General features: G+C 35.1%; 1 protein-coding gene across 1 annotated transcript; it reads left to right on the forward strand.

Annotated features, from left to right (window-relative positions):
• Positions 1-12,896: 12,896 nt before the first annotated feature.
• PPP4R3C (protein phosphatase 4 regulatory subunit 3C) lies at positions 12,897-15,248 on the forward strand (the record flags this gene model as incomplete). Its single annotated transcript, XM_079123647.1, has 1 exon — positions 12,897-15,248. The coding sequence occupies one exon, from the start codon at positions 12,897-12,899 to the stop codon at positions 15,246-15,248; it is 2,352 nt and encodes a 783-aa protein (XP_078979773.1).
• Positions 15,249-15,955: the final 707 nt, after the last annotated feature.

Raw genomic sequence — 15,955 nt, forward strand, 5'->3', positions numbered from 1 at the left:
ATGAATTATGTATCTTTCACACAAAGAAAGCAAATGTAATCCTAACACTTTATGGGTGAGACACCCTATATTTATTTCTCTTAAACTAACTATAGATGCCTTCAGATATTTCATTACCACTAAAGAATTAAATGGGTCTAGAAAAATTCAACTTTTCTTTTTCAGCAGGCAAGTAAAAAGGCACTTATTAGTACATAAATCTACTCTGTAGCTTGTATATGCCTTAAAAATAAGAGCAGGAAATTTACATTTTTAAAATGATCTTTAATTTTGTGCTTTCCCCATAATTAGAGTTTCTACTGTTTAAAAAAGTTGTGGGTGCTAATACTTAATTTTAGTATGCAGTTTATGCCTTACCTGAAGATACAGAGTTTACCATACGTAAGGCTTCTGAACATACCTGGAGGAGAAAAAATGCCTTCTTGGATATCAGGTATAAACATCTCTCCCCCAAATAAGAGAATGACAAAGGAGAATTGGGCACATGAAACTAAAGATTCATTGAAAATCATAGATAGAAGTAAATTCAATTAAATCAATGGAGTCATTGTCACCAGGCAACATATCCTCACTGGGTGAGCTAAAAGCCCATATTGTAGGTATTTTTGTTCTAAAAATGACTGAAAGATTTAGTATAGAAGGCTTATTTGAAGTTTGACATGTGTAACACTTTTTAGACTTGTTAAATATGAATGAAACAAGTATGCATGGTTTCGTTTAACATTGCTTACTAAAAATCACAGTCTCCCTTCCTTCCTACACTATATGCCTTAAAATACAGTAGTGGTAGGTTTTGATTGGAAAATGAGCTTGGAGAAGTTCTACAGTAAGGTAAAAGAGGAACATTGGGACAGCAGTAAACTCCAAGTGAGGCTCCTTCTCAGAACCAGAACATGTCCAAATTCCATACCTTTCCAGACCACTTATCATGTTATTTTAATTGTACTCAAAGAAAGCAGGAGGTCACACTCTATATAATCCTCTCTCTCTCTCTCTCTCTCTTTCTGAAAAAAACAATTTTAGCTCTTGTTCAACATTTTTTCCAGGAATTTAAAGGTAAGGAAAGAACACCAAATTATCTTTTTATTGAGTTGCCTATTTTCATCTTCTAGTAAGTAACTGTGGGTAACAGAAGAAAGAGGAGAATAGCAATCCTCAACTTTATCAGCCACAACTTCTAAAACAAATTTTCTCTGCTTATACATTGTGAAAGTTTGTCCAGAATTAAACAGAGACAAACTTAAAAAGAAAGACAAACAATGCTTCAAGAAGAGAAGAGTGGCCCAGAAGGTAAAATTAATCTCACCTGCCAATTTTTCAGTGCTTCTTTTATTATTATGCATTGACATCTCTCTTTAGCCTTGAGAGTTACCTTGAGCTTTTCTGCTGAAACTGCTCTATGACATGAAAATATTCAGATCATCATTTCTAAAGTCCTTCCCTGCTCTCCGCAGAGCATGATTGTGTCACATACACATAAATAGAATGAAAAGATTAAATAATCATGGTATCATAACACAGTTCTATTATTATGATATTCTAATTGCCTTATAAGTACCTCAACCTCAATTCGTCAAAACCAAATTAATCTTTCCCCCTAAACTTGCCCTCCTTTCTAATTGAAAGACATCAACATCTCCCAAGTTGGTAATTATTTTTATTGTGTATCTACTTGCCCTGCTCACCCTTATTCTAGTCAATCAGGAAGTTGTGTTAATTAAAACCTTTAAATATCTCTTGAATTTATCAACTTCTCCTTATCCTCATTGCTAACACTGAAGTTCAGATCACAACCATGTCTCACTAAGACTTCTGCAGCATCCTTTATTAAGACCCCTGGTTTGTTTTCCTTCTCCATTCTCCGTGCAGTTGTAATACAGTAGGATACTGCAAAACTCATCTTTTCAAATTTGCTTAGTTACATGATTCTCATGATCTAGTACTTGTTTTTCTTTTCTCTGTAGCTAATGTTCTTTCTCCTCTTTTCCCCTTACCACCCTCCCACACATGCATCTGTAATCGTAATTATACTTCAAGATACAACATAATCATTATTTTCTCTGTGAAGACTTACTTGATACATTTAGGTTGTCATAAGTAGTCCTGTGATGTGCTTACATTACATATGTTTAATTGTCTCCCTTTCATAACTGAAGATTGAAGAGGAACTGGGAATAACCATTCATCTTAGCACTCACCTTTGATTCACCAAAAATTTCCTGGCTTATAGGAGGCACTCAACAAATACTCACTGTACACTTGAAATAATCTCATCTAACTTTCATAAATGCCAGCTCCAGCTTTTAATGTCTAATCATTGACAGTGTACTGGTTTGTATTTAAACATTACCAAAATTACTTTTGTTAGTTCAGTATGAAATCTATTCTCTCATATTTTCAGCATTTCTATGGCAAAATATTTATGTGCAAATATTCTTAATTTTAATTTTCTGGTTTCATTGTAAAAGAAAAGTCTTATTATTGCAAGCATATCAAGGAAACTGAGAAGAGAGAGGAGTAAGGTGACCTGCCTAGGGGAGAAACTGATAATCTAAAAAAAAATCTAAGATAACTCCATGATTACTCCTCATCTAATATGAATGCTCAGATGCTGAGCTGTGCTCTTTCACTTTCAAGGAGGAAGAATTTTCTTTGCAAAACTGTTAGATCCTTGAAGATGAATGGGTTACTTTTGTTTTTGAGAGACAAGTAAATGCCTTCAAATATAAATGTCTCTAGACTAAAACATCTAAGAAAAATTTACAAATTTTCAAAGTAAATTGGTAGCTGAAGAAATTATGCCTGATTTGGAAAATTTAACTTTGGTGATCAAAGTAGCATTGTAGGAAATTTCCCAACTCAGAGTACAGTACTTACCCCTAATAGAAATGAATGTCGTGATCCTAGTGTCCTTAGCAACTTCAAGTCCTTTTGTTCAAGGAGTAACCCATGAAGAGCACAGATTGACTGTGCTCTGGACCCAGGCTATAAAAGAAATCAAGCAACTTGACCTATTTTCACAAGGAAACCAATTTAAATCAAGGGTACTGTAAAAAGGTAAGATCACCTGAAGTGCCAGTGGCTCTTGAAGAGAAGGCTTATTGCGCAGCACTTGCCATCTCACTCCAAAGGCACCTGAGACCAACCCCCTCCTCCAAAGACTCCTAGGCAAGTAACCAATCACAGGAGTTCCTTTCTTTGTGATTCTCCTTTACTGTTCTCACCTCAGATAGCACTTGGGCCACAGGAGTAAGGAGAGGGATTTCATGTCTCCTATGTGGCCCACTCAGTTTTATAAACCACTCACAGGAACATCCAAGCCTTGATAAATTTAAATTTTGTACCTAGCCATCTCCTGTGACAAAAAAAAAAAAAAAAAACTTCCATTTCTTTGACCCACGCATTCTATTTTTTTGAATTTATTTTTTATTATTTGGGTGCCAGGGATTGAACTCAAGGGCACTCGACTACTGAGCCACATCCCCAGCCCCCTATTTTGTATTTTATTTAGAGATAGGGTATCACTGAGTTGCTTAGTGCCTCAGTTTTGCTGAGGCTGACTTTGAACTCTCGATCCTCCTGTCTCAATCTCCCAAGCCTCCGGGATTACAGGCATGCACCAGCGCACCCAGCTCACTCATTCTATTTTAAAGGCAATGAAGTATATTAAAGGTATAAGGTTTAAAAATGAATCAATATGCTTAAATAATAATTTCAGTAGGCACCATTGTATTTTATACCTGTTACTTATTTTAATCTCATAACCAAATGAAGTAGGTAATGGTTCTACTTACAAGGTATGGTAATTGAGGTTCAGATATAGTAGATATTGTATATATGTCACATGACTAATGCTTGTCTGAGCCTGAGTTTCACACAAGGTATCTATTTTTGTGTTTGAGCTTTTAACCACCAAGCCTGCTTCCTCTTATTACAGACACAGATAAGGACAGAAATGTGGATCTGGATATGTATGCATATTTGGGTGAGATATAAATACAGATGCAAATGTAGATATAGATGAATATAGCTATATGTCACTATATATTTATCTTTTGAATGTAAAATAAGTAGTAAATATATATATATGTACATTGCACATTTTCAGTGTGTTCTTTTATTTTCATTTGTGTATGTGTGCGAGAGCCTTCTTCTTTCAGTACCTCATATCACTAACTAGGTTTCTTCCTTTCTTATCCTTGAACTATTTTCTGTGTGAGGATAATTGCTTCTTGTACCACGAGCAACTGACACTTCCCTGAAATAACTGAAAAGACCCGAGGGACAGATTTATAGTCAGAGGCCTTAGGTGTTAAAATACCCTTGGGACTCCAACTGAGCCTGAACATTAGAGCCCTAGGGAATGGATATGCCTTATCATTTTTCTTTTCTTTCCTTTGCTGCTTATTCTTAATAACTGGCAAAGATTCCCATAAGTATGTGCCCAGAGCAACCAGAAGATTATTGCAGAAAAGGCAATATTCTTACTCTCGTATTTTTATTGTTGAATTAAAGTGAAAAACAGGCTGATATTGCTGAAGGCAACATAAGTACACATGACATGAAGATTAGATAATTAGATACTTATAATTTTAGAATAATGGAGGATTCTGTAAAGATAATTAGAATTGTTATATGTTAGAGTGATATTTCCCTTTGAAATATGCGAATGGAATGTTGAAGAGAGAAAATGCAACCAAAAAATTTCAGATTAATAGTCAGTTAAAATAGAAATAACAAATGCAATGGTAAGGTCAGGTATATTTGGTTTGGAGAAGATTGGCACTTACCTTCAGATGAAAGAAAGCAATTCATCTATGAGCTCTCATTCTCTGTCTCTGCCATTGAAAAGAGACTAGGAAGAAATGAAAACTGGAAGGTTCATTCAAGAAATAAGGTAAAATGTTTATCAATTAGATAAATTCAAATGAAACACTTAAAAATGTTTTCCATACACACTGAAAGAGATATAGCATGAACAAATGCGTGATAGGTTTAATAATGTAATCATTGCATTATTGATGAGTGAAAGAGATGAGGAGTATAAAATCTATGTTTACAAAGATCTTTTATGAGTCAGCCTGGAAAATGCAGAAAGAGGACAATACATTTGGAAAGAAGAATGTTGTAAAATGTAAAAGGGGCAAGATATTCCTGGAGGCAAATTCAATTAGCACAAGTCTGTAAACTAGAGTTTGAACTGAAGATTAACACAATTAGAGGCATGGAAAAAGAAAATTAAGTTCAAAGTTAGTTTACCTCTATTTAGAGCAGAAATAATAAGTAGGATGAGAATTTCTCTATTTCAGGGGCAAATACTTTAACTGAGAGAGATGAACAAGTAGAAGCATTTGATATCTAATTGTCTCCTATGTTTTCTGTTCAGAAGAAGATGGGGGATAAAGAATAAGAAGAGGTATATGAAGATATATATTGACTGTTTAAAAATTCTTGTGATTCTAACATGATGATTTTTTAATGCAGATGTAAAAGTTGGCTTCAGTATCTATTTAAAGAGAAGGGAGAGTGGGCTGGGGTTGTAGCTCAGTTGTAAAGTGGCATGTGTGAGGCACTGGGTTTGATTCTCAGCACCACATATAAATAAATAAAACAAAGGTCCATCGACAACTAAAAAAATTTTTTTAATTAAAAAAATAAAGAGAAGAGATAGATAATGGTGACTGCTTTGCTTGCAAAGAGCTGAGAGGCATATGTTCTTGAATCTAACTAACAGGGTTCAAATCTAAGCTCAGAATGTTCAGTCACTGTGAAAATGTAGACAAGTTTTTAAACCTCATTATCAGTATACAGAAAGAAAGTTAGGAAAGGGAATAAAAACTGGTTAGTGAGACTAGATACTAAATTAATAGATTTAAATAAAATAAGGGGGAACTTAATTCTTTTTCTTTTGAAATATTTTCAAAATAGTGAAAAGAGTGATATTATATCTTCTTTCATACACTCATTGATAATATTTGATGACTGCCTTTTGCCTTCTAGGTAAAACAGTACAGGGGAGAGTAATATTAGGACCCATCTTTGCCTTTGGTGACAGAATAAGACAATAAAAGTAAACAAATGATGTGTTAATGATGTAGTGATTCTGGATTGAAAAAGTTCTATTGAGAACAAAAAGTATGGAAATATTAGAATGAGAAAAGGGGTTGCTATCTCAGATCATATGGGCAGAAAGCTATTTTTAGACAAAATAGCTTTTTTGCCTAAAAAAATGTTTTTAGACAAAAAGTCAATGATGATTTATTCCATATATGATATATACAGTGTCACAGAATTCTGATCAATGGAAACAGCAAGAATAGAGGCATTTGATGGGAAAGAGATACACAAGGCCAATGAACTGGAGAAAGAGGTGAGGACTGGGAGTACACAAATGAGTGTGGAAATGTAGTGCAAAAATGTTTGTAGCAGCACAGTTCACAATAGCTAAACTATGGAACTAACCTAGGTGCCCTTCAGTAGATGAATGGATAAAGAAAATGTGGTACATATACACAATGGAGTATTGATCAGCCATAAAGAAGAATAAAATTATGGCATTTGCTGGAAAATGGATGGATCTGGAGACTATCATGCTAAGAGAAATAAGCCAATACCCCAAAACCAAAGGTCAAATGTTTTCACTGATATGCCGATGCTAACCCACAAGGGTGGGAGGGGAAGAATAGAAGTTCAGTGGATTAAATGAAGTGGGATGAAGGGAAAGGAGGGGAGATAGGAAAAGGAAAGACAGTGGAATGAATCTGACTTAACTTTCCTAGGTACATATATGAATACACCACATTGAATCTTACTATGACGTACAACCACTCGACTGGATCTTAATTAGAATAAGGTATATTCCATGTTTGTATAAACATGTCACAATAGACTCTACTGTCATGTGTAAGTAAAAAGAACAAATAAAAATTTAAAAAACAAAATGGAGTGCGATAGCTCTGGGTGCTGTAGGGCAAGAGCTGCAAGAGACTAGAAAAGAATTTGCTAAAACAACAAATTCACTTCTTCATTATCTTCCTGGTGAAAGGCCTAATAACAAATGCCACCTATTGTCTTACTATACATATGTAGAAATCCTGGCAAATGTTCTTGAATGAATGAAAGTTCTAATAAGCTCTTTTTATTATATCAAACATGAAGACCACACACCTGTTTTTGCTGGACAACTCTGCATTTGTAAAATTCAGTAGGTGATTAAAAACTGAAAATGTTTAATAGTAGTCATTATCAACCAGGAGTAATTTTTGCATCTCCCACTCCCAAGGGAACATTTATCCCTGTCTGGAGACATTTTTGGTTGTCGAAACTAGAGATGAGGTGCTAATAGCAACTAGTGGGTAAACATAACTATTCTTTTTCACTATTTCCAGTAATAAACCAACCAACTTATCAAACAAAACTGACACATCTAGGAGTTTTTGCCGGGTGGTGTACCGGGGATTAAACTCAGGTCACTCAACCACTGAGCCACATCCCCAGCCCTATTTTGTATTTTATTTAGATAGAGTCTCACTGAGTTGCTTAGTGCCTTGCTTTTGCTGAGGCTGGCTTTGAACTTGCAATCCTCCTGCCTCAGCCTACCGAGCTGCTGGGATTACAGGCATGCGCCACCTTGCCTGACTAGGAAGTTTTAAGGCTTGATTTTTTAAAAGTCAAAATTCACTTTATAAGATCACTTTTATGGGAGGTATAATGCCTAAGAACCATCTAAGACATAAGGGAACTATTATAGTCATTGTACTTAAGAAGTTTAGATGTGCCAAAACCTTTAATCTTGGCTTTAATGATATTCTGATATCTGATAAGCCGCTTAAAGGTTTTTAAAATTATGCTTTTAAACAACTGTAAACAAAAGTTGATTATTTTTCTGAATAATTTTAGTGTGGAATTCAAAAATATGTTCCAATACCTGCATGTCAGCTCTCCTGCCTAAAAACGTGATAGCAGATCATATCACCTAGTAGAAACAAAACACAGAATATTATTTTTGGGGAGGAATAAAGACATTCAAACAAGTTGTAATGTATCCAAAGTCAATACTAGCCAATGTGTTTAAATTTTCTCTTATTCATAATGAAAACTTTAAAATTTTAGATTCAGTTCAATTCTCTCATCAAATATCAAATATATTATATGCAAGGCATTCCTTTAAATGTTAATGAAATTAAGGTAAAAATAATAAGTTGAAATTAACTCTTACCAAAAATAAAAAATGTATGTTTAATGATATATGTATAATTACACTAAAGAAATAAAGATGATTTCTATATGTAAGCAAAATTTGAGTGATTTTTAAATTCTAAATTCTGCGCATAGCTATTACTTGTACAGCATGGTTGTGGAGTAATTAATAAACAGACAGCTAATTTTTCTCCATGCCAATAAGGAAGGAAAAAGAAGAAACATGGCCTATCCAGATAGAGAAGAGATCTATGAATTGTAGAATTTTAAATAAAGCTCAAATGGGTATAGAAGTAACTATTTGAGCAGAAGAAAATAAGAAGTTTGCACTAAAAGTCAGACCTTAAAATTTACATGAGATCAAGGCAAATGTTTCCCCCATTTAGTTTCCTCCCTTAAATCCATGAGGTGTGAAAAAAAAAAAGATTTCAGAGCTTCCAAGGAAGACAAACACAACTGAAAATATATACTAATACTAATAAAAATGGCCTACAGATCTAAGAAAATATTTAAAAGTGATTCCTACCTTTTAGACTCTAAGACTCTGGAAGGATACTGGCCAGTACTGCCACAGTGAACACATACTAGGGTAAAATGTTCAGCTTAAAATAAAAGAGTTTGATTATGTACACATTTTAATACTTTATGTAAAATGAACATACAACCCTCTTCACCAAGGAAAGTTCAAGTTTATACTTGTTGCCCAAGCTTGTGAAAGGTTGCATCCATGACTCCAGTTCTTCACCCTTCCCTCTACCCATGCCCTTTGCTGTATATCTTAGCTATGATTCCCTACCCCCAACACACACACACACTAAATGAAGCATACCTTTCCAATCCTTGATTCTGGACTTGTTCATAAACTTACTTTGGAAAAATCAAGACTCAAATGGAAGATTGAAATGAATTGAACATTTTAATACTGAAAATTAGGGTTCTTTCAATACTTGAGAGTGGATGGAAAAGCTTCAGTTTCTACCTGAGATTTAACCTGAGAAGAAATATTTGGCAGAACATGGAGGAAAATATCAAGCTAATTCAATATGCTAAATGCCTAAAACAGGAAAATATTGTTCCTTTGGTTACCATCGATAACCAGAAAACTATCAAAACAAAAGTAGGAATGGGGCAACAGGGGAAATGCCAAATATATCTTGTAAATTAGAAATATATCCTGATAAAACTGTCCATCTATTCTATTAGAGGACTGGACATAAAGTTCAAATTTGCTATTTTATTCCCAGTGTCCGATATAAGGTCTGTACATAGGGATACTCAATAACCATATGAGGGGCAAATGAATAAATTATTGGAAATCATCCTTGAAGGAATGTTTATTCATTTGTGTGTTTGTACCATAAATAATTGTTGAGAAATTGTTATGTACCCTGTCTATGGCAGGTATGAAGGGCAAAAAAATGAGCAAAATAAAATCATAGCTCTTATACAGTTGATAGTCTATTTCAGAAATACAAATATATGAGATACAAAAAGGTCAGATGATGCTAAGTGCTATGGAGAATATATACCTCAATGAAACAGAATGGATGTGTCAGGGTGGGAGGTCCCTGCAATTTTAAAGAGATGGTTAGAAAAGGTCTCAGTAGAAAAAGGACATTTTAATAAATTTTTGAAGGAAGGGAGGGTGTGAGTCATGTAGATACTGAGAAATGAGAGTGTTCTGGTCAAAATAAGGACAAGTGCAAAGGCCCGGAGTCAGGAGTGTACTAGGGTACTTCAGACACACCTAGGTGTCTAGTGTAGTTAGGGCAGAATAAAGGAGACTATTAGGTGAAAAGTTCAGAAAGGTCAAGGGGCCAGATCTTGTTGGGCTGTATACACCTTAAATAGAACTCTGGCTTTTATTCTAAGAAAAGTAGAAACATATTGATTTTTGCCTGGGAGAAAGCATTGCATTTTGGCAAGAGCAAGGAGGAGAGTTGGAAGTACAAAAGGCTTGGTTACAAATCCCAACATCATCACTTACTGCAGGAGTTTGAACCAAATTCTTAATTCACTTCTGTAGTTTCAACTTTTTCCCTCTAATACATTACTGATAATATCTTCCTCATGCAATTATTATATGGGGATTAATTGAAGAAGTAAATGATGCATATAAAAAGGATTGATGATGCTCCTAGAATATGGCAGTTGCTTATTCATATTATTTTTCTCCCTGTAAACAACAAAAACAAAATAATAGTCTTAGGTAGATATAACTAATGAAGCAAAAAAGGACATTAGTTCTCAAAACAAGTAAGACAGGAACTGAAAGCAACTACTGCAGAAAGAGCAATAAAAAATGTGGATTTGAGGTTCTTTTAGATTATAAAGACACTCCTGTTAACCTAATTAAGATAAAGGGACCTTAATTGGCCTAAGGGAAATTCCCAGTGATAAAATTGTGAGAACACAGGTTTGTGATGAGTGCTTCTCAGAGAATGGAACCTGAGGGCATATTCAGTGAATTGACAGTATAATAATTGATTCTGAGAAAGATTTTAAACACACTAAAGCCAAAAACTGAACATTAACATACATGTCATTATTGTCATATATTTTCATATTATCTGTGGTTGAAATAAGGTATATTTTAACTAGTGCAAGTATCAATTTTTGTATCAGTCATTAATGCTTATGTTTAAATTATTATTATAACTTGTAAATGTTTCTATACCAGCAGTATCTTGGCAATGATTTAAATTTTCTTGTGGATTGATTGTCATATGCAGTGGACATCCCAACTGCCCTGCCTGCACTATCCCAGGAAATATTCCAGACTATATATTCTGAAGGCAGTGTTGCATGAGAGGTATATGGAAGTTTTTCTGTGCCCTACTTAACAATTGTCACACATCTCCCTGGTATGTAAAATGAACTGATTATTACAAATGGGACTCTTCAAGTTCAAATGTCCTTGATGTGGCCCAGTTCTCAGTTTTTCCCTTGCAATAACAGGGTTAATGTTATGGAAAAATATGTTTTAAAAATAAAACTGCAGAAGTTGCTGCTACATCAAAAATCCGCTTGGTTACTATTAAAATTATATTTAACAGAGTTGCCATATCCCAGCTTCTATTTTTCAGTTGGCTATACACAGATGCGGATCTAAAGGAGGAAGTGTGTGACTTTCATCTTGTCTTGATTATTTTATGTTGATTACAAATTATATAGATGGAGGGAATGTGAAATAAAGTGTAATGAAGGCCAAGAAAAGAAGGGAATAGCAGTTCAATAGCTGAGAAAACCAGTTCTGGGATTAGTAAGATGTGTTCAAATCAGAATTCCTCAATTTGTTAAGTGTGTGACCTTTGCCAATTTATTTAACTTCTCCAAGTCTGTTTCCAGATCCTAAAAGGATTGATACTTCTATATTGCTAGAATATTATGAAATTTAAGTCAGAAAATATAAAAATTTTGTCACAGTGTTTTGAATATAGTAAACACTCAAGTATCATAGTTGATCAATTATATTACCTTTCTTCATAGTAATAATAAGCAATTACTCAATTGTTATAGCTGTGGGATTGTTATTATCTTCATTATTAAGACAAGAAATAAAACAAAGCAAATTATTCTGGTCCCCAACTGTAATCTCACCTACTCAGGAGGCTGAGGCAGGAGGCTGGCAAGATTGAGGCAAGGTTGGGTAATCTAGGGAGAACCTGTCTCAAAATAAAATTTGAACACTGGCAGCAGATATAGCCCAGTGGTAAATAAATCATTGTCCTAGCATGTGCAGGGTCCTGGATTGATTTGAACCCCAGGCACACAATAAATAAATAAATATATATATAAATAAATATAATTTATTATGATTCTAATGTGATGGTTAATACTCGCTCTTAACAAATTTCAGTGCAGTTTCCCTTTGCTCCATACCTTTTCTAAGAGTCAGCAGTATGCTTACAGGTAGGAAAACATTTGAGGAAACATTTTACCTGTTGTGCTAGAAATAAAACTTTAGGCAGAAGTGACAAAGCCACAGGGCTGGTGTACTCCCGAATTGATCAATATGCTCCCTCACAATGAATGACCAAGTATTATGAAGGAAACCTAATATCATTTCTCTGGTTCTTGCTCATGGTCTACAGGTCATTTGTTGGTGCTTTATATTTGGAAAAGCCAGGTGTGAACCTAATCAGGTCATAGGTAATTAACCATTCTTTGGTCAAAGGCCCTAAGCGAACGTCCCCACACATCTGAAGATTGAAAATGTCTCTGAGGGTCAAAATCCTTTATGGAAATAGATATTCTAACTCCCTAGCTTCCCAAATTGGTGGCAGTTCCCTTTAACAAGTACGGTGTTTATTACATAAGCACATTCTTCTTGGACAGAATCTTGAGGCCATCACAAGATTCTTGAAAGAATCAAGGCATTTTTAGCCTAGAGCAGGCAGGCGCAAGGACGCACTTTCTAAGTGTGAGTAGGGGAGTGGACAAAATGAAAGGAAGGAGGCGCGGGGGGTTCTGGAAGTAGGCGTGAGAGGCGACAGGGCCTCAGAGGAATCCTGCTGACCCTGAGTCTTTCTCAGCCTCCTCCACAACTGTAACCACTAGTGATTCGGCTTCTGTTACTATTTGTTTCAACTTGCCATCTCAGCGGCTGTTGCTGTCAAGGTAGCGGTAGCTGCCGTTGGTCAGGATACGCAAACGGGGGACAGGAGGTTGTCACCGAGATCCTGCCTGAGGTCGTCATGGCAAGCAAGCGGAACCGTGTAAAGGTCTATGTGTTGAAAGAAGATCAACAATGGGGCCAGCTAGGCGTGGGACAAATCTCATCAAGTTATATAGAGCGGCTCCAAAGCGTGTGTCTGCTTGTTCGGTCAGAGTCTGATGGCTCACTGATTTTACAGTCCAAGATACACCCAAATGTGCCCTATCAGAAACAACAGGGCGTGCTGATTGTTTGGTCCGAATATGAGAACCATGGTGTGGCACTGAGTTTCCAGGATCCAGCAGGCTGTCGAGAAATCTGGGAAGACATATGCCAAGTCCAAGGTAAAGACCCAACTCTTGAAATCACACAAGACCTTTTGGATGGACCAGAGCAATTTGATGAAATGCCACCAACCAGTAGTCTGGTTGAGCTGCCTAACTGTGAACTCCATACACTTGAAGAAATAGCTGATTTGTTTACTTCTGTCCTTGCTTCACCTATCCGTAAGGAAAGGCTATCACTGATCTTGGAAAATGAAGGTTATATTAAAAAACTACTGCAAATATTTCACATTTGTGAGAACCTTAAGAACACTGAAGGCTTACATAACTTGCATAAAATTATTAAAGGGATCTTATTCCTCAACAAAACTCCTCTGTTTGAGATCATGTTTTCTGATGAGTGTATCATGGATGTGGTAGGATGCCTTGAATACGACCCTGCCTTGGCTCAGCCAAAAAGGTATAGGGAATTCTTGACCCAAAATGTAAAGTTCAAGGAAATTATACCAATAACAGACTCTAAACTTCGGCAAAAAATACATCAGACCTACAGAGTACAGTACATTCATGATATTCTCTTTCCCATACCATCCATATTTGAAGAGAATCTTCTTTCTACTCTTACAACTTTTATTTTCTTCAACAAGGTTCAAATAGTCAGCATGCTGCTAGAAGATGAAGTGTTTTTGTTTGAAGGTCTTGCACAGTTAAGGGATAAGACTACAGATGACAATAGACGACGTGAATTGTTACTATTTTTTAAGGAATTGTGTGCACTTTCCAAGACATTGCAGCCTCAAAGCAAGGAGGCACTATTCACAACCTTGTTACAACTAGGAATTCTTTCTGCTCTTAAAATTTTAATAAGTGCCAATGATCTCCAAATAAAGATAACTGCTACAGATATATTTGCTTATCTAGTAGAGTATAGTCCATCTATGATTCGCATATTTGTAATGGAGGAAGCTCAGGATGGTGAAGATGATGACCTTTTGATGAACATAGTAATTGAACAAATGATCTCCGATACTGATCCTGAACTTGGAAGTGCCATTAATTTGATGGGACTTCTTCGTTCTCTACTTGATCTGAACAATATGCTGCTAGCACCCAATGAATGTGAAAGAAGTGAATTTCTAAATTTCTTCTATAAACGTTGCATGCAAAACTTGGTAGCACCACTTTTGTCTACCACTTCAGGAGACAGAGATGAAGAGGATTATTTATTTGGACTCGAAAGAAAGAAAAATTGTCCCAATAATTATCAAACAGCACAGCTGCTTAGTTTAATTGTAGAACTACTCACATTTTGTGTACAACATCATACATATCACATTAAAAACTATATATTGAGCAAAGACTTGCTAAGAAGAGTTTTGATGTTGATGAATTCAAAGCACACTTTCCTGATCTTATGTGCTGTTCGTTTTATGAGAAGAATGATTGGTCTTAAAGATGAACTTTATAATCGTTACATCGTCAAGGGAAATCTTTTTGAGCCAGTTGTAAATGCATTTCTGGTTAATGGAACTCGATACAATATGCTAAATTCAGCTATTATTGAGCTATTTGAATACATACGAGTGGAAAATATCAAGTCTCTTGTTGCACATATAGTTGAAAAGTTTTACAAGGCTTTTGAATTGATTGAATATGTTCAGACATTCAAAGGATTGAAGATTAAATATGAACAAGAGAAAGACAGGCAAATTCAAATAAGGAAGAATTTACATTCTATATTATATATTAAAATTTTTTGCAGAGATGCCAATGTCATGGAGGATGTGAAGGCTGATATGTATTTTAAGGAAAATACCACAGAAGTACTTATGCCACCAATGGGAAATGACTTTCCAGATCATTATGATACATCTATAGATACTAAAATAACAAAAGAAAATGGAGAAAAGGTAGATGTTCTCAAAAGAACATCTTCTGGTGAATTCAGAGTTTCTTCATCTAGCTCTCCTGGTGCTGATAGTGAAATGAGTAGCCCATCCAGTAGCAGTTTGATTGGTTTAGTGGATTATCCAGATGATGATAATGAAGAAGAAGATAAAGAAGAAGACATATCATCCCCCAGAAAGAGACCTCATCTTGACTTATAAAATAATTATGGGAGACCCTCAACATCTGCTTCAACTAAATTTCTGTAAATGTCAATAAGCTAAAAAGTCTGATCCCAAGGACTTTCTCATATGAACTTTTAAATATACAATAAGTAACAAAAATGATGAAGAAAGAGGATTTAATTCCATAAAAAGAAAACTTCGCATAATATATACATACAATGAAAAAGTAATCAGCACCCAAGTGATGACTTGTTACAATTTTTTTTTTAATTTAGGGGATAGTTTGTGAGGAGGAAATAGGTTGATGAAATAGTATCAACACAGTTATCACCCAGGAGCATATATTAGAAACAACTCTAACAGTTCAGTTGCAAAGACTACAACATTATTTGCAGAAAGGGTCTGGCCATATTTTTCTTTACTCCACTTGCATTTTTTGAAAGAAGTTTATGTTTATGGTGAACAAAGTCAACTACCAAAAACCATTGGGCTCTTCAGACATTTCTGTGAAGATTTAAAAATAATTCAGCCTTATCAATAGTTGGGGGGAAAGCAATTTTCAATATGTATTTCCATGAATAAAAACTAAATCTGGATTCAAAATATGTAGTTGTTAATGTATTTTTTTAAAGATAAGATATACCAAGAAACAGCCTAGTAATATTCCTGAAGTGTTCTCTGCAGGAACTTTTGAGTGAGTAGGAGATTGTGAAAATTGTTTTCTGATTCATTAATTAAGTTTG

This window comes from Sciurus vulgaris, assembly GCF_902686455.1.
Source record: "Sciurus vulgaris genome assembly, chromosome: X".
Classification (NCBI taxonomy): domain Eukaryota; kingdom Metazoa; phylum Chordata; class Mammalia; order Rodentia; family Sciuridae; genus Sciurus; species Sciurus vulgaris.